This window comes from Aulonocara sp. 'chitande type north' Nkhata Bay, linkage group LG12 (genome assembly GCF_057382095.1).
Source record: "Aulonocara sp. 'chitande type north' Nkhata Bay isolate Kocher_YH1m ecotype deep benthic linkage group LG12, A_spYH_male_GT1.1, whole genome shotgun sequence".
Lineage (NCBI taxonomy): Eukaryota > Metazoa > Chordata > Actinopteri > Cichliformes > Cichlidae > Aulonocara > Aulonocara sp. 'chitande type north' Nkhata Bay.
This window is the reverse complement of record NC_141355.1, coordinates 5,072,165-5,089,339: the sequence shown is the minus strand read 5'-3', so window position 1 is coordinate 5,089,339 and position 17,175 is coordinate 5,072,165. Positions and strand designations below refer to the sequence as shown.

Below are 17,175 nucleotides of genomic sequence, written 5' to 3'. Positions count from 1 at the left end.
CTGTGGCTCCAGCAAACATCAGCTGATACTAGAAATTAATATTAAATAAATTCTAACAACAGCCGATCAAGCTTAAACGTGCTGCTGTTGTTTAGCGCGACATCTGCTGGTTTCGTCTTTCTGGTGCAAAGTGGGCGATAAACAAACAAGAGAGAAAAGCCGATCAGCTGATCATCGATCAGTTTCATGATTGAAGTAGCAACAGGAGAGGCAGGATGAGAGAAGAGGCAGCTGTGCAGCGTAAAGACAGAATAAATCCAGCTTTGTGTCTTTTTCCATTCTAGCTGAAGTTCGGGACAAACTGCGTCTCTTCTCAGCTCAATACGAAACGTGTAATATTTTCTCTGATTGAGGGACCATTCCATTTTTTTAAGGAGCCGTTGGCAACTCTACTAACTAACCTTATGAATAAAATAAAGTTCACTATCAGTAACATCATAGCAACCGAACAGCTGTATAAAAACTCCAAGCTGGCTAGAACGCAGTATGAGTTATTGCAACTGACAGTAAAAAGTCAGCACAACGAAAATAAACTCCACCTAAACTTAGTTCATATCTGACCCAGATAGACTGCAGGTCATAACTTCTTACCTGAAGTTCAGTTCACCTGACACTCGGACTGGCGGCTGCCTCGGGGCTCTCCTCCTGCCTCCCCTTCCCTCATCCACCTGCTGCCTCTGTGGAAGCCCCGCCATAGCCACCACCAAACAACGGAGTTATTTCTACACATCGACCTGCATCTGGCCAATCCACCACCTCTCATTGTTCATGCCGTTACAAAAATAAATAAAAAATAAGTCAAATAAGCCCGATGGCCAGTCCAGCTATGTTAACCTGCAACCAAATCTGCAGCTCCATACAGCAATGTTACGACTTAGATTACATCTTATAACTCATAACTCTTATGTTAGCTCCCCTCTGTAGCATACTGTCTGAAATATTCCACGGCTGCAATAATTCTTTAAGTGTTATTTTTTCCTTGGTATTCTAATTTCGCCGAAGTTTACTAAACTCAACAAACTTAATATTACTTACCGGGACATTTATTCTGTCCTCATTTTCTTTCACCGAAAAATTGTTTCCTGCAGTGACGTCTTTCGTGCTTGGCTCTCCTACCTTTGCTAACGTGATGCACATAGCGCAGAAGCCGATGCTGCATTCACTTACACTCGGATATCTGAGCGTCACCGTGAAAACATAATCGGACATTTGATATTTGATTGAATTTTATTGTTTTGCCTTTGGGGTGGCACCTGGGGTGGCCAGTCTGGTTGGGGGGGTGGCCTGTGCCCCCCCCCCCCCCCCAGGCCACCCCGCTGGACACGCCATTGACCATAGCCAAAGAAAGCTCGTTTATGACCAGCATCATGTAAATAAGCGCTCTGTAGAACCATCGCTCCATCCTCCAATCCAGCAGGTGGCGTCAGCGTGCCCGCAGGGTGAACGTCAGCCACAAACGAAGCCGAAGAAAACGTTAGCGTCATTTCCTGGTTGCTGTGCGACAAGCAACTGTAAAACTCGAAGCTCTGAACGCGGTCCTCTGTCATATAAATCTGCGAGTGGTCTCTGCGTGAGGCGAGCGGCTTTTCCCGGTGAGTGAGAGATTGAGCGTGAGGTCCGGAGCGCGCACAATGAATAAAAAGGGCTCTGAGAAAACACGCCATGTGGTAGCCTGGCTTAACAAAGCGGAGTGGGATCAGGTTCGGGACTACCTTTACTCGATGGACTCCTCTCTGCAGAGGTTTGCGTTAGAGAGGATATCGGCTTGGAGGGCCAGGTGCGCTGATAGTTTTCCCGTGGCCGTGGACTGCACAGCAGACCTCGTGCGCTGCCAGGTGCGGGACCGGTCCGGACAGCTTACCGGAGATGACTTGACCCTGATGTACGGGACGGCCCTGGTAAGATTTGTTAATCTTATCACGGATCGCCAGCAGGGGAGAAAGGCCCAGCCGCTGAGGCAACTGGCTGGAAACTTGAACATCCCCGAGTGGGTGGTGGATCTGAGGCACGAAATCATGCGTGGGACTCTTCCTTCTTTGAAATGGTGCCGAAAGGGATGTAAGGTGGCCCTGGAGTGGCTCCAGCAGGAGTTTTGGTCCAGACAGCTGGGAGGAGGCCCCGATGAGCAGCTCGTTGCCAGGCAGAAAGAAGTGGATGCCTGCAGAAACGCTCGGGAGCTGCTGACCTCTTTTCAGAAGGACCAGTACCAAGCTTTTGATGATGGGTCTCCTGAAGACAAGGGGAAGAGCTTGTGGCAGGCCCCCTTAGCAGACATGAGTTCGTTGCTGGGTGAGATCAAGCAGTTTGCACTGGGGTCCAGGGAGCTGTTGATTGATGTGCTGCTGGAAGACGGTTTTCTTGTTCCTACCATGGAGCAGCTGGAAGCATTAGGCTGTGCAACATCTGACAGTGCCAGTCCCACTGAGCCCAGAGTCCCACAAACCTTCCTGCGCTTTTGGCTGCCCCTGCTAAAGATGCTTAACTCTTCGTCTTTCATTCACCTCTTCCTGGAGAAGCTCTTTGTGGAACTGAAGCTGCTCAGCAAAGAGCCCAACGGTCACAGGTGTTTCTATATTTCTGCATGGATTTCAGAAGTCTTCCTCTGCAACAACAACAAATTTGAATATCATTTTGAGACAAGGTTGCAGAAGAAAGCCAGAATGAAGGACAGGATTTTCATCGACCGCATCAAGCTGAGGTGGCAGCAGCTTCTCTCTGCATGTCTGGATGCCCCCTGCATCAGCACACCTCACCTGATCCAGCTAGTCCTGGATGACATGGAGCATCCCCCCCCTCAGGAAACCAGAGAGAAGCTGTTCCAGCTCTGCTCCATCTACACACAGACAGAGCGCTCAGAGGCCAGCACACCTCTGCAGCAGCAGCAGCCCATATATACTGTGAGTATGCTGCTGGACCAGATGCAACACTCCTCACCGATGGACTCGGAGAGAAGTGAGGACCGCAAATGGGCAGACGTGCAGGCTGAAAGAGCACTTGCCCTCAGACACGTAGCAGCATCCCCGGGGCCTCGGCTCCAGCCCGGCCAGCTGAGGGCCTCCTCTGGAGCAACAGCGAGCTCAACAAACTGAAATGTGGACTGAAGCTTTTTTAAGTTACTTGTGTTATTTTTGTTACTTGTGTTATTTTTTGTTTTATGTTAAATGGTAAATGTTTTATGTTAAGCACAAGATTGTTGTTGTTGTTGTCATTCCAGCCTCCGCTGACTCTTGTTGTGCTAGAAGCAGTTTTGAAGCAAAAATACAATATTCAGAAGACAAAATGTTGTGGGAGCTTTAACCATGAGCACAGTGCAGGTTCAGCAGTTGTGATTGTTTCTGTCCAGTCGAGCTCGTTAACTAAACATGTTGGCAGAAGCAGAAATAAAACTTTCAGAAGACAAAATGTTCTGATTTAAAGAAGGACCAAAGGAAGGAAAGCATAGGTTTTGATTAAGTCTGATAAACTAGAATTATAAGGTATTGTTACATTAAAAGGAGCAAAATGAAATAAAAAGGCTATATCAAAAACAGGTTATAACATAGGAAATGTGAGGTTTTAAAATGAAGTTAGTGTCAGCGTTTTAAGAGAGTGGTAAAATGATGAGTAACGTTGAAGAATATATATAAATACAAGTCTATAAGTCAAGAACATAATTAGGATAAGGCTTTTGATTAAAGAGTCCCAACTATGATAAGTTAGGGAGATGCAGGAAAAGGTGTTTTGTTTCCTTTGCAGAAGATCTCGGCGACCACAGGGGGTGAGGATCCTGGAGGCCCGAGGCCGGATGGACCACAAGAGAGGGTCAGAGCGAGGACACAATGTATTGCGACCTCTGGTGTACCAGAGGTCGAGAGAGGGAGTGTGGAGCAGGGAAATTATTTTACTGCTATTGTTAAATAATCGTCATCGTCACCATTGCATTAATAATATAATCTGCAGCATTGATATTGCATTCAGAGGTTTAAACAGTGTGTGTCTTTCAGAAAGACTAAGTTGCAGAAAGTTTGCATTAATGAAAGCAGAGTCTAAGTTATTCTGAGGAGCAGGTTAGACGAGGCTATTTGATGAGCCTCTGGTCTGGTGGAAGGTCAGAAGTGCAACGGGTGAGATGAGAGAGCATTTGAGGACGACATATACACACACACACACTTAGTTAGAGAGAATCATTTATAGGTGAGAGGTTAGTTATGTTTACTCGCAACTGTGAAAGAGGAACAGTTTCTTGTTGTCTCGGCAAGAAAGAGGAAATACCTGGTGTGAATACGTATGAATGGACGGTGACTGGACGGACGAACTGAACTAAGGTTGGACCAACTGGACACTGAGGTAAAGACTGGACTAAGGCTAAGCACATGACTGATGACTGTTCTGTTTTAAGTTCATTTTCATGACATAGATTGGATCATGAGTGGGGAAAACTGAGCATTTTTAGTTTTGTACATTATTTTGACACATGAAATGTGTCAAAATAAAGGGGGGATTTAAGGTTTAAGTTGAAATGGGTTTAGGATCATTTTAGGACTTTTGGGGTGTTTGATGATTTAGATATGGTAAAACTGAGGCAGACATTGTTATTTTCATGTTTAAGTTGAAGGATTAAAATGAACTGAATCCTGGTTAGAAGATAAACTCTTTACACACATAAAGAGCATTTAGATTAGGGCTGAACGATATATCGCATTTGCGATAATATCGCGACATGATCAAGTGCAATTTTCTAACCGCAAAGGCTGCGATTATACTGCGATTATATTATACAATTCATGGGCTGCATCCTCCTGAGGCCGCATTTGTAGACCGATTACGTCACAGCGACGCGCCGAAGGCTGTCCAAATTACTACCATATCCCAGAATTCATAGCGCGGCCCAGCCAAACTCCAGTTTCCAGCAATGGCGGCCGCTACTAAGTTTTAAAATTACTCATACTAATCTTTCTGGGTCACAAAATAAACTTTTAACATATTTTCAGGCGAGAAAGTAGTTGTGTAAACATCAAATATCTGCTCGGTTTATCAAGATATCCCATATTTGCAAAAGTGCTTCGACGTTTTCAGAGGCGTCTGCTACCCACCAGCTCGACAGCTAGCCGGGAGCTCGAGGGTTACTGATGCGGCCGAGAACGGCACAACTCCCGGCACATCATTTTCAGATCACCGCGGAGTTTCGCTGCTCGGGTTAAACGTAATATATAAGTCACTTAGACAACCTAAAAATGTTATTGTTGGGCTTTTTTCAGTGTTTTGTTTGTTCGTGAGTAAATCGGTTTGGCTGAGATTAAAGTTATTAGATTAGATAAAATAAAACTTTATTAATCCCCCGGGTGGGTTCCTCCTTGGTTTTCACACAGCTGACTAAACGTCAAACAGAAAACTTATTAAACAGAAGTATGAGACAGTCGAGAATTTACACCAGTGTCTGGTTATATTTTAGATAGCAAGAAGCAGACGGCCGAGTTTATTAAACTCCACCGAGACAGCGGTGACGCTAATCAGAAGGCTAGACCGTCCAATTTCACGCCTTTAAATTTTAAAGGCGTGTTTGTGTGTGTGTTTATACAATTGCTATTATGTTTGCACTTTATGTGTAATGTTACTGACTGCAGAGATCAGTAAGATGTGTGTATTTTTTATTTATTAGTTTTATTTATTTAATATTATTTTTTAATTGAATGACTGTCTCACAGATGTCGAAAAACTGAGTGTGGTAAAGCCACTGATTTTTTTTATGTATATTTCTGCAATCTGCACATTGTACTGACTTTCATTTTAATGTTTACACCAGGGTTCCTTGTCAGCACTTTATGCTCAGATGTTTGTAAGCTAAAAATAAACTATTGTGTATGTTCAAATATACTGTTGTGATTGAAGAAGTTAAATAAAAATGTCAGTCATCAATTCATGCATCACCTCATGTCATCATAACAGAGGTCTGTCTTCCAGGAAAGAACAGTTTAAAATTAATGTAATATAGTATTGGCCATACTATATGATGTATTGCTTGTCTTTGTTTAATAATACAGAAGACAAAGACCTTAAAAAAATAATCGCATATCGCATCGCAATATTGGGGCAAAAAATCACAATTAGATTATTTTCCATAATCGTTCAGCCCTAATAGATAGTCACTAACAAACAGATTCAAAACATCAGATGGCAGGATGTGAACAACTTCCTGGTTTCCATACAGCTAACAACTTTCAAACAAATTTTTCCACCACTTGTCTTTTAATAGTAATGGTATCAACACTCCAATTTCCTGTGAAGTTCAGTATCGCGCCACATTTGTTATAAAACTAATACAAATGTACCTAAAACCAGATTATAAAATTTTTTAAAACAGCTCAAGTTAGAATAAAACCTTTCAACATTTTATAATAACATGTTATACATGAAATCTGCAATCAGCCATGCAAGCTACATTAAGTAAAGTTAGAACAGAAGACATTGATTCAGAACTTTCTGCACCTTACCGTTTTCTTAAAGACAGAAATTAACTTTTTTCAGAGCAACTTGCCACGAAACCCAAAAACAGTAAATCAAAACAAATTGCCATTCTGTTTTACACAAGTTGCATTTGAGTTGAACATGTTGTCAAATAGGTTAGACTTTGGTTAAGAGCTTGGTTTTGAAGCTTCTTATCCTCTGGGAACAGGTAGATGTCAACTCCATAAAAATGTGTTGCACAGCTTCAAATGTGTACTTGAGTTCTTTGGGAAACTCCATGTTGAGCCCATAAAGTAGGCCAAACAAGTAGGCAAAGGCAGTGGGAAGGTCTGGCAGATCATCAAGAATAATGTCCTCTTCCAAAACAATGGCAGTGTTGACCACTGTGGACTGCGAGTTGGGTCCCACGTAGTCCTCCAGAACAGTGAGGATGCCCACCGTAACACCTCGGGTTGCCCTCTCAACTGGATCTGTATCCTATGCAAAATAAAAAACAACAGTACATATAAGTCTCTGAAAACCAAAACTGAAGATTGAGTAGATTTGCATACTCACCAGACATGTTAAGAAGAGTTTGGTCTCGTCGTCGCGAACAAATATCGGTAACCCTTCCAAACTGATGGTTCGTCGATGCTGGACTATGTTTGAGACCTAAAACAAGGAAATCAAATAAGACTCAGTCTCATTTATAAACCTACCATTTTGTTTTTAAAACACATTAAGTGTTGTTGCTCAAAATACAGCCTTAAGAAATAAGATGTTGAAATGAGTTATTACAGATAATTGGTCATGTTTTTGTCAGTTTTTTTTATTTATTTTTTAAGTAATTTTGATGTGCAACAAATGTAGCACACTTATTACAACATTTATAACAAAAAGTGCCATGAGTGGGATGAGAGTTGAACTGTCTGTCATTACCTGCAATCTGCCAAACAGCGCTGCTTGTTAGCTTGTAATCCCATTCAGGACACACTTTTTGAAAACTAACAATTTTTACATCAATTTAGTAAATATTTAATAAAGTATCTTTCGTTACAGTGGGAACTTCAGGTTCCTCATAAACCAGACACAAATACATTTTTATATATTACCTGTTCATCAAACTTCTGCAACAGGGAATCCATGTCATTGCGGAAAGCAGCTTTTCTAATTCGATACAGCTTAATCAGCCGAAGTGAGTAAGTGTCGAGGGCAGTCATGAAGGTCCCCATGAGATCCTTGGTGGTAATGCGTGAGAATTCCGCACAAATCTACAAAGCAACAAAAAAAAAAAAATATAGAAGAAAACTTTTAAAGGTACATTATATAAAAATCACATTGTTTTCAAATTTGGTTAAAAGAGCTTAATTTCAAAACATTTAGTTAGTCTCGGTTGATCTATTGGTCAGGCCTTGATTGGATTTTTTTTTTTCTTTTAGTGGTAGTGGTGGTACAAATTATAACTGACGTATTAAAAAAAAAAAACAAAAAACAAGAAAAATCTGATCGGCAGATTTTACAGTAAGTCTATAGAATACCTAATCAAATGTTGATAAGACAAAATAATGGTTTCAATTGTTACAGGATGTATTGCAGAAAAGAAATAAATCAATAAATTGTATTTTAAATTCATTGAAAAAATTCCATTAATTTTATAGTTATGTAGAAATGAAGTAAGAATAACATCCTGTGGTCAAATTTGTATACTTTCATAACACGTAAGTGACTTTCTCAATCCTGTTCTGTGAGTTTCATGGCTGTTGCCCGCTAAGGGTCAGCACCAAAAGATTCTAGATGCCCAGTGAAGACAAGTCATTGCGGCGACCGTGGTTCAGGGGGTTGGGAAGCTCATCTGTAACCGGAAGGATGCTGGTTCTATCCCCAGCTCTCTCTGTCCTGGTCGTTGTGTCCTTGGGAAAGACCCTTTACCCCACCGCTTACTGGTGTTGGCCAGAGGGGCCAGTGGCGCGATATGGCAGCGTCACTTCTGTCAGTCTACCCCAGGGCAGCTGTGGCTACAACTGTGGTTTCCCTGCACCGATGTGTGAATGTGAGAGTGAGTGAGTGAGTAGTGGAATTATAAAGCGCTTTGGGTGCCCAGAGAAGAGCGAAATAAAAGCAATCCGTTATTATACACAGCAAGTTGACAAGTAAATAGATTTCACTTCAATAGAGTTCATATTTTTAGAGCCAAGTATTTTTTTATATTTTATTGTTCTGCATTGTTAGCTCAACGGTAGCCTTCAACCTTTTCTACAAGATATTGGAGTGATACAAACAGATGCTTCTCAAGGGCACAAGAAATGGAGCTCACGTTCATTTACTCACCCAGACAAGTTTCGAGGCATTTGGAGTTGTTCAGAAGGAATTGTAAAGGTCCTATATCATGTAAAATCAACTTTTTTGGAGCTTTTAAACACATTTTAATGTTATTTCCTTAGATTAAAATCCCTCCAGAGTGGTTTTTGGCTTAATTCAGGCATTTCTTAGTTGTCTCAGTGAATCCTTTCCCCATAACCGTGGCTCAGCTCTCTCTTGCAAAACGACTGACTCGTAACATTGGGATTAAAATTTCTTTCTAACAACTCCAAATGCCTTGAAATTTTTCTGGGTGAATAAATGAACGTTTTCAATTTTAGAAATAAGACCACACTGGGGAAAAAGGGAAGAAGAAAAAAACGGAAGTTTTCCTTTAAATATTTAAGAGATTATCTTACCTGTTCTTTCAAGAAGAGAGCTGGCCATCTGAGCTGCATTTCCTTGACCAAGGGCTGCATCTCCACAACTTCTTTCCTCCTGAGAGAGAATGTGATGTCCATCTTTTGGGTGATGAGTGCCATGTTCTTATCCCTCTTCTTCACCTTTTGGTTCTGTTGAGATAATTAATGGGTTGGTTTTGAAAAGTGCATCATTTATATTTTTAATTACATCATCATCTGCCTCAATGTTCTGTTAAGCAAGCACCTGTTTGATTCTTTGAAATGAATGAACCTGAGAAAATTTTAAAATGTCACTAATTTCCTCAATAATTCTCTGCAAAGCACTTTTAGAAACATGTAACAATGTTTGCATGCATAGAAAAAGTCTAGCTATTTTATGTTCAAGACATTGGTAATCTACAAACTCATTGTCCTCTTTATCACTTGATGCTACACCTGAACCACTTGGTAATGTCTCTGGCTCCTGAGAGGTATTTAAGGATTTATCAGGGGAGCTACTTTCACTAGGACATGCATTTGCATGAGAAATCAGTCTAATACAGTTTTTTATATCTTTTGAGTTTTTGTGCTTTCTGCTTGTGTGTGACGTAAAGGTTGTTAAATTGTTGGTAGCATAGTCACATTTTTGGAAAGGACAGGATACAGTCTGATTTTTTTTAAGTGCCTTAAAATATGTGAAATAAATGTATGCTGTGAGCAGTTTTCCTTAAATTCACAAAAATCACAAAAAAATGTTGAGATCTCCTGCCTTTTCTTAGCCCTGTTGTGTGATCTGCTGAGGTGAGACTTCAATGCCCCTCGTGTCCTGAACGAACAGACGCAGTCACTGTAAACACAGGGCAAATGAAATCCTCTTCTATGTCGTAGCTGGTGATGTCTTAAGAGTACTTCTTGGCTTGAACAGACAAAAGAGCAGAACTGGCACTGCATACAAAAGCTATAATGAGAAGAGAGGAGAGGACAGTGTCAACAATTCAAAAGAAACCTGAATTAATCTCAAATTACCAAAGTTACATTACCTGATAATGTGTTTGGGGCGGGGGGCAGGCACTCCTGTTCTGATTCCTCTCCTTACCAACTCCTCATCAGTCCCTCATAAATCAGGACAAGCAGTGGTCTGGAGTTGGCTTTTAATTCTCTAAATAAATAAAAATAGCAATTAGTTTTAAAATAAAATACCAGCTTCCTGACATTACTTAAGAATTTTTTTGGCTCACTAAAGTGAGCTGATTCTGCCTTGTAAAATGCCATGTGAAACACAGTAAAACAAATAATTTACAAAACATACATTACATCAAATGTTTAATTTATTTAATTTATTATTAACAAATTGTATTCTACATGGAATGCACCAACAGTATACTGGGATGTATTATGTAAGCCAAGGATAATTTTGTGTGATTGGTTTTACAACTTAGAATGACAAACATTGGATTGAGAGTATGAGTGGGATAAAACTCCTGAAGCATCTGTTTAAATTATCAGTGCATTTATTAATGGTGCTCCATAAATAAACCAAAACAATGTTGTTTTGTGCATAACAAAAAGCTCACAATTGTGCAGTCAAAATGTAAAATAAAAGATGCTGAGCATAATAACAAAGACAGATTTTGCAGCTGCTCTGTTTCCAAGTTCTACTGCGCAACTGACAGCCTGGAGTTTGAAATTCTCTTTGTAACCGTGTCTCTTACAGGTGCCATTTATGGTCCTTACACACATAATATGGTAATATTACGTTGAAGCAGAGTACGTATCACTCTGCGAGGCTCCTCGGTAGCCGTAATGCTCCAACAATCCATCAAGCAGTGCAGCTTCATAGCTTACCAAAGTCGTACCAAAACATTTTTTGACATATTTTTTTTAAGCTGTGTACCACATAAAATTGGTTCGAGGTCAGTAAGCACAACCAGAATTCATACATAAGGCAGACTGTCGATTTTTGAGATGAAAGGATTTTAGGCCGTGCGTCAACGCGTTAGCCCGGTTAGCTCACTAACGCCACCCAGCCCCACGCACGGGGTGATCCGCGGTAACTAGTTAACGGAGATTTGCCCCGTTAATGCAGTTATGGCATTAACTTTACGCTGACAGCACTAAAATAGTCATCTTCAAATGTTTTCTTTTTACCGACCAGCTCCTCTTTGATAGCTGCCGTGTCCATCTTGTCGTTGCCTGCAGGTGAAGCGATGGGGGAGGGGGAGTTGTGTTCAGTGAAGGAGAGAGGCGGAGTAACACAGCGTAGAGACAAAAGTGGACGAAAGAGAGGCAAACTTGCGGCTCCACGAGTATAATGATAATGTAGACTATATCGATATAAACTATATTGTCACATCTCATATTTCATTTAGTGGAGCTCGCTGGCCATGAGGACTCCACCACCCCGTTCACACAGAAACTAAAGCACACATTTTATTGGCTAGATGTGATTCGAACAAATTAAACAACATGGCAGCAGGCGCCCCCGAACTTTATTTTATTTTATTTTATTTAAATAGCGGCGGGGGGTTGCTGCCGTTGGTCATGAGTGAGCCAGCCTATTTTGTTTCGTTCGGTGGTATGGCGGCCACAGACTGCACTTCATGAAATACGCATAGGGGGTGTCGCGGAGGCTTGTCAGATATGAGCGCGCCTCTTTAGTAGCGAAGTTTGTCGGATTTTCATTGGTTTGTGACATGGAATCTTAAATGATATAGTAAACACATACCCATAAGCCACAAGGCTTCTTAGCCAAGAAAGTAATGCTATGCTAAGTTTCGGAAAAATACGAAGAACTTCAGTTGTGATATTTCTAACAGACAAATTGAGACTGTTCAAACATATACTGTCTGATATAATAAAAGAAACATTACTTGCCTTTAGAAACTTGAGATGAACGATCTATCCAGCTCCTAGCCTCACGTTCTCATTAAGGCAGACGGGCAGGTGGCTTTCAGTCCTTGCAAAAGCGCAAAGTAGACCCCGTAGCATCCAAAAATATGAGATGCGCATGCGTACTCAGGCACAGAAAGGCGCCAACAGCTTCAACTCATGTAAAACTTGAATTCATTCATTTTGCCAGCAATAAATTTCATCTGAGACCAACTTTTGCTCCAAAACGTTAAATGATTAGTTGAAACCCTTAATGTATTTGAGTTTATGGGCCAACTGAACTTTTATTGTTGAATTGTGAAAGAAATGACTGTAAGCTCAACAACTGCACGTTTGATTTTTTACAGTGAGACAGTCATTCAATTAAAAAATAATATTAAATAAATAAAACTAATAAATAAAAAATACACACATCTTACTGATCTCTGCAGTCAGTAACATTACACATAAAGTGCAAACATAATAGCAATTGTATAAACACACACACAAACACGCCTTTAAAATTTAAAGGCGTGAAATTGGACGGTCTAGCCTTCTGATTAGCGTCACCGCTGTCTCGGTGGAGTTTAATAAACTCGGCCGTCTGCTTCTTGCTATCTAAAATATAACCAGACACTGGTGTAAATTCTCGACTGTCTCATACTTCTGTTTAATAAGTTTTCTGTTTGACGTTTAGTCAGCTGTGTGAAAACCAAGGAGGAACCCACCCGGGGGATTAATAAAGTTTTATTTTATCTAATCTAATAACTTTAATCTCAGCCAAACCGATTTACTCACGAACAAACAAAACACTGAAAAAAGCCCAACAATAACATTTTTAGGTTGTCTAAGTGACTTATATATTACGTTTAACCCGAGCAGCGAAACTCCGCGGTGATCTGAAAATGATGTGCCGGGAGTTGTGCCGTTCTCGGCCGCATCAGTAACCCTCGAGCTCCCGGCTAGCTGTCGAGCTGGTGGGTAGCAGACGCCTCTGAAAACGTCGAAGCACTTTTGCAAATATGGGATATCTTGATAAACCGAGCAGATATTTGATGTTTACACAACTACTTTCTCGCCTGAAAATATGTTAAAAGTTTATTTTGTGACCCAGAAAGATTAGTATGAGTAATTTTAAAACTTAGTAGCGGCCGCCATTGCTGGAAACTGGAGTTTGGCTGGGCCGCGCTATGAATTCTGGGATATGGTAGTAATTTGGACAGCCTTCGGCGCGTCGCTGTGACGTAATCGGTCTACAAATGCGGCCTCAGGAGGATGCAGCCCATGAATTGTATAATATAATCGCAGTATAATCGCAGCCTTTGCGGTTAGAAAATTGCACTTGATCATGTCGCGATATTATCGCAAATGCGATATATCGTTCAGCCCTAATCTAAATGCTCTTTATGTGTGTAAAGAGTTTATCTTCTAACCAGGATTCAGTTCATTTTAATCCTTCAACTTAAACATGAAAATAACAATGTCTGCCTCAGTTTTACCATATCTAAATCATCAAACACCCCAAAAGTCCTAAAATGATCCTAAACCCATTTCAACTTAAACCTTAAATCCCCCCTTTATTTTGACACATTTCATGTGTCAAAATAATGTACAAAACTAAAAATGCTCAGTTTTCCCCACTCATGATCCAATCTATGTCATGAAAATGAACTTAAAACAGAACAGTCATCAGTCATGTGCTTAGCCTTAGTCCAGTCTTTACCTCAGTGTCCAGTTGGTCCAACCTTAGTTCAGTTCGTCCGTCCAGTCACCGTCCATTCATACGTATTCACACCAGGTATTTCCTCTTTCTTGCCGAGACAACAAGAAACTGTTCCTCTTTCACAGTTGCGAGTAAACATAACTAACCTCTCACCTATAAATGATTCTCTCTAACTAAGTGTGTGTGTGTGTATATGTCGTCCTCAAATGCTCTCTCATCTCACCCGTTGCACTTCTGACCTTCCACCAGACCAGAGGCTCATCAAATAGCCTCGTCTAACCTGCTCCTCAGAATAACTTAGACTCTGCTTTCATTAATGCAAACTTTCTGCAACTTAGTCTTTCTGAAAGACACACACTGTTTAAACCTCTGAATGCAATATCAATGCTGCAGATTATATTATTAATGCAATGGTGACGATGACGATTATTTAACAATAGCAGTAAAATAATTTCCCTGCTCCACACTCCCTCTCTCGACCTCTGGTACACCAGAGGTCGCAATACATTGTGTCCTCGCTCTGACCCTCTCTTGTGGTCCATCCGGCCTCGGGCCTCCAGGATCCTCACCCCCTGTGGTCGCCGAGATCTTCTGCAAAGGAAACAAAACACCTTTTCCTGCATCTCCCTAACTTATCATAGTTGGGACTCTTTAATCAAAAGCCTTATCCTAATTATGTTCTTGACTTATAGACTTGTATTTATATATATTCTTCAACGTTACTCATCATTTTACCACTCTCTTAAAACGCTGACACTAACTTCATTTTAAAACCTCACATTTCCTATGTTATAACCTGTTTTTGATATAGCCTTTTTATTTCATTTTGCTCCTTTTAATGTAACAATACCTTATAATTCTAGTTTATCAGACTTAATCAAAACCTATGCTTTCCTTCCTTTGGTCCTTCTTTAAATCAGAACATTTTGTCTTCTGAAAGTTTTATTTCTGCTTCTGCCAACATGTTTAGTTAACGAGCTCGACTGGACAGAAACAATCACAACTGCTGAACCTGCACTGTGCTCATGGTTAAAGCTCCCACAACATTTTGTCTTCTGAATATTGTATTTTTGCTTCAAAACTGCTTCTAGCACAACAAGAGTCAGCGGAGGCTGGAATGACAACAACAACAACAATCTTGTGCTTAACATAAAACATTTACCATTTAACATAAAACAAAAAATAACACAAGTAACAAAAATAACACAAGTAACTTAAAAAAGCTTCAGTCCACATTTCAGTTTGTTGAGCTCGCTGTTGCTCCAGAGGAGGCCCTCAGCTGGCCGGGCTGGAGCCGAGGCCCCGGGGATGCTGCTACGTGTCTGAGGGCAAGTGCTCTTTCAGCCTGCACGTCTGCCCATTTGCGGTCCTCACTTCTCTCCGAGTCCATCGGTGAGGAGTGTTGCATCTGGTCCAGCAGCATACTCACAGTATATATGGGCTGCTGCTGCTGCAGAGGTGTGCTGGCCTCTGAGCGCTCTGTCTGTGTGTAGATGGAGCAGAGCTGGAACAGCTTCTCTCTGGTTTCCTGAGGGGGGGGATGCTCCATGTCATCCAGGACTAGCTGGATCAGGTGAGGTGTGCTGATGCAGGGGGCATCCAGACATGCAGAGAGAAGCTGCTGCCACCTCAGCTTGATGCGGTCGATGAAAATCCTGTCCTTCATTCTGGCTTTCTTCTGCAACCTTGTCTCAAAATGATATTCAAATTTGTTGTTGTTGCAGAGGAAGACTTCTGAAATCCATGCAGAAATATAGAAACACCTGTGACCGTTGGGCTCTTTGCTGAGCAGCTTCAGTTCCACAAAGAGCTTCTCCAGGAAGAGGTGAATGAAAGACGAAGAGTTAAGCATCTTTAGCAGGGGCAGCCAAAAGCGCAGGAAGGTTTGTGGGACTCTGGGCTCAGTGGGACTGGCACTGTCAGATGTTGCACAGCCTAATGCTTCCAGCTGCTCCATGGTAGGAACAAGAAAACCGTCTTCCAGCAGCACATCAATCAACAGCTCCCTGGACCCCAGTGCAAACTGCTTGATCTCACCCAGCAACGAACTCATGTCTGCTAAGGGGGCCTGCCACAAGCTCTTCCCCTTGTCTTCAGGAGACCCATCATCAAAAGCTTGGTACTGGTCCTTCTGAAAAGAGATCAGCAGCTCCCGAGCGTTTCTGCAGGCATCCACTTCTTTCTGCCTGGCAACGAGCTGCTCATCGGGGCCTCCTCCCAGCTGTCTGGACCAAAACTCCTGCTGGAGCCACTCCAGGGCCACCTTACATCCCTTTCGGCACCATTTCAAAGAAGGAAGAGTCCCACGCATGATTTCGTGCCTCAGATCCACCACCCACTCGGGGATGTTCAAGTTTCCAGCCAGTTGCCTCAGCGGCTGGGCCTTTCTCCCCTGCTGGCGATCCGTGATAAGATTAACAAATCTTACCAGGGCCGTCCCGTACATCAGGGTCAAGTCATCTCCGGTAAGCTGTCCGGACCGGTCCCGCACCTGGCAGCGCACGAGGTCTGCTGTGCAGTCCACGGCCACGGGAAAACTATCAGCGCACCTGGCCCTCCAAGCCGATATCCTCTCTAACGCAAACCTCTGCAGAGAGGAGTCCATCGAGTAAAGGTAGTCCCGAACCTGATCCCACTCCGCTTTGTTAAGCCAGGCTACCACATGGCGTGTTTTCTCAGAGCCCTTTTTATTCATTGTGCGCGCTCCGGACCTCACGCTCAATCTCTCACTCACCGGGAAAAGCCGCTCGCCTCACGCAGAGACCACTCGCAGATTTATATGACAGAGGACCGCGTTCAGAGCTTCGAGTTTTACAGTTGCTTGTCGCACAGCAACCAGGAAATGACGCTAACGTTTTCTTCGGCTTCGTTTGTGGCTGACGTTCACCCTGCGGGCACGCTGACGCCACCTGCTGGATTGGAGGATGGAGCGATGGTTCTACAGAGCGCTTATTTACATGATGCTGGTCATAAACGAGCTTTCTTTGGCTATGGTCAATGGCGTGTCCAGCGGGGTGGCCTGGGGGGGCACAGGCCACCCCCCCCAACCAGACTGGCCACCCCAGGTGCCACCCCAAAGGCAAAACAATAAAATTCAATCAAATATCAAATGTCCGATTATGTTTTCACGGTGACGCTCAGATATCCGAGTGTAAGTGAATGCAGCATCGGCTTCTGCGCTATGTGCATCACGTTAGCAAAGGTAGGAGAGCCAAGCACGAAAGACGTCACTGCAGGAAACAATTTTTCGGTGAAAGAAAATGAGGACAGAATAAATGTCCCGGTAAGTAATATTAAGTTTGTTGAGTTTAGTAAACTTCGGCGAAATTAGAATACCAAGGAAAAAATAACACTTAAAGAATTATTGCAGCCGTGGAATATTTCAGACAGTATGCTACAGAGGGGAGCTAACATAAGAGTTATGAGTTATAAGATGTAATCTAAGTCGTAACATTGCTGTAT

The 17,175-nt window shown here is 42.1% G+C and overlaps 1 protein-coding gene and 2 pseudogenes across 2 annotated transcripts; 1 reads left to right on the top strand and 2 right to left on the bottom strand.

Annotated features, from left to right (window-relative positions):
- Window positions 1–1,435: 1,435 nt before the first annotated feature.
- On the top strand, window positions 1,436–3,190 carry LOC147316746 (ribosomal biogenesis protein LAS1L-like; annotated as a pseudogene).
- A 2,945-nt stretch (window positions 3,191–6,135) lies between these two features.
- LOC147316745 (uncharacterized) lies at window positions 6,136–12,920 on the bottom strand. 2 transcript variants are annotated; one of them, XM_086313315.1, is made up of 7 exons: window positions 11,997–12,920; window positions 10,163–10,281; window positions 9,892–10,080; window positions 9,141–9,293; window positions 7,536–7,694; window positions 7,000–7,095; window positions 6,136–6,921 (listed from the first exon to the last, which is right to left on the bottom strand). In XM_086313315.1, the coding sequence occupies exons 4-7, from the start codon at window positions 9,261–9,263 to the stop codon at window positions 6,601–6,603; spliced, it is 699 nt and encodes a 232-aa protein (XP_086169441.1). In that variant the 5' UTR covers window positions 9,264–9,293; window positions 9,892–10,080; window positions 10,163–10,281; window positions 11,997–12,920; the 3' UTR covers window positions 6,136–6,600. The 2 variants fall into 2 exon arrangements, with proteins under 2 accessions (XP_086169441.1, XP_086169442.1); XM_086313316.1 differs by lacking the exon at window positions 11,997–12,920 and adding an exon at window positions 11,275–11,980.
- A 1,455-nt stretch (window positions 12,921–14,375) lies between these two features.
- On the bottom strand, window positions 14,376–16,605 carry LOC147316744 (ribosomal biogenesis protein LAS1L-like; annotated as a pseudogene).
- Between the last annotated feature and the right edge of the window lie 570 nt (window positions 16,606–17,175).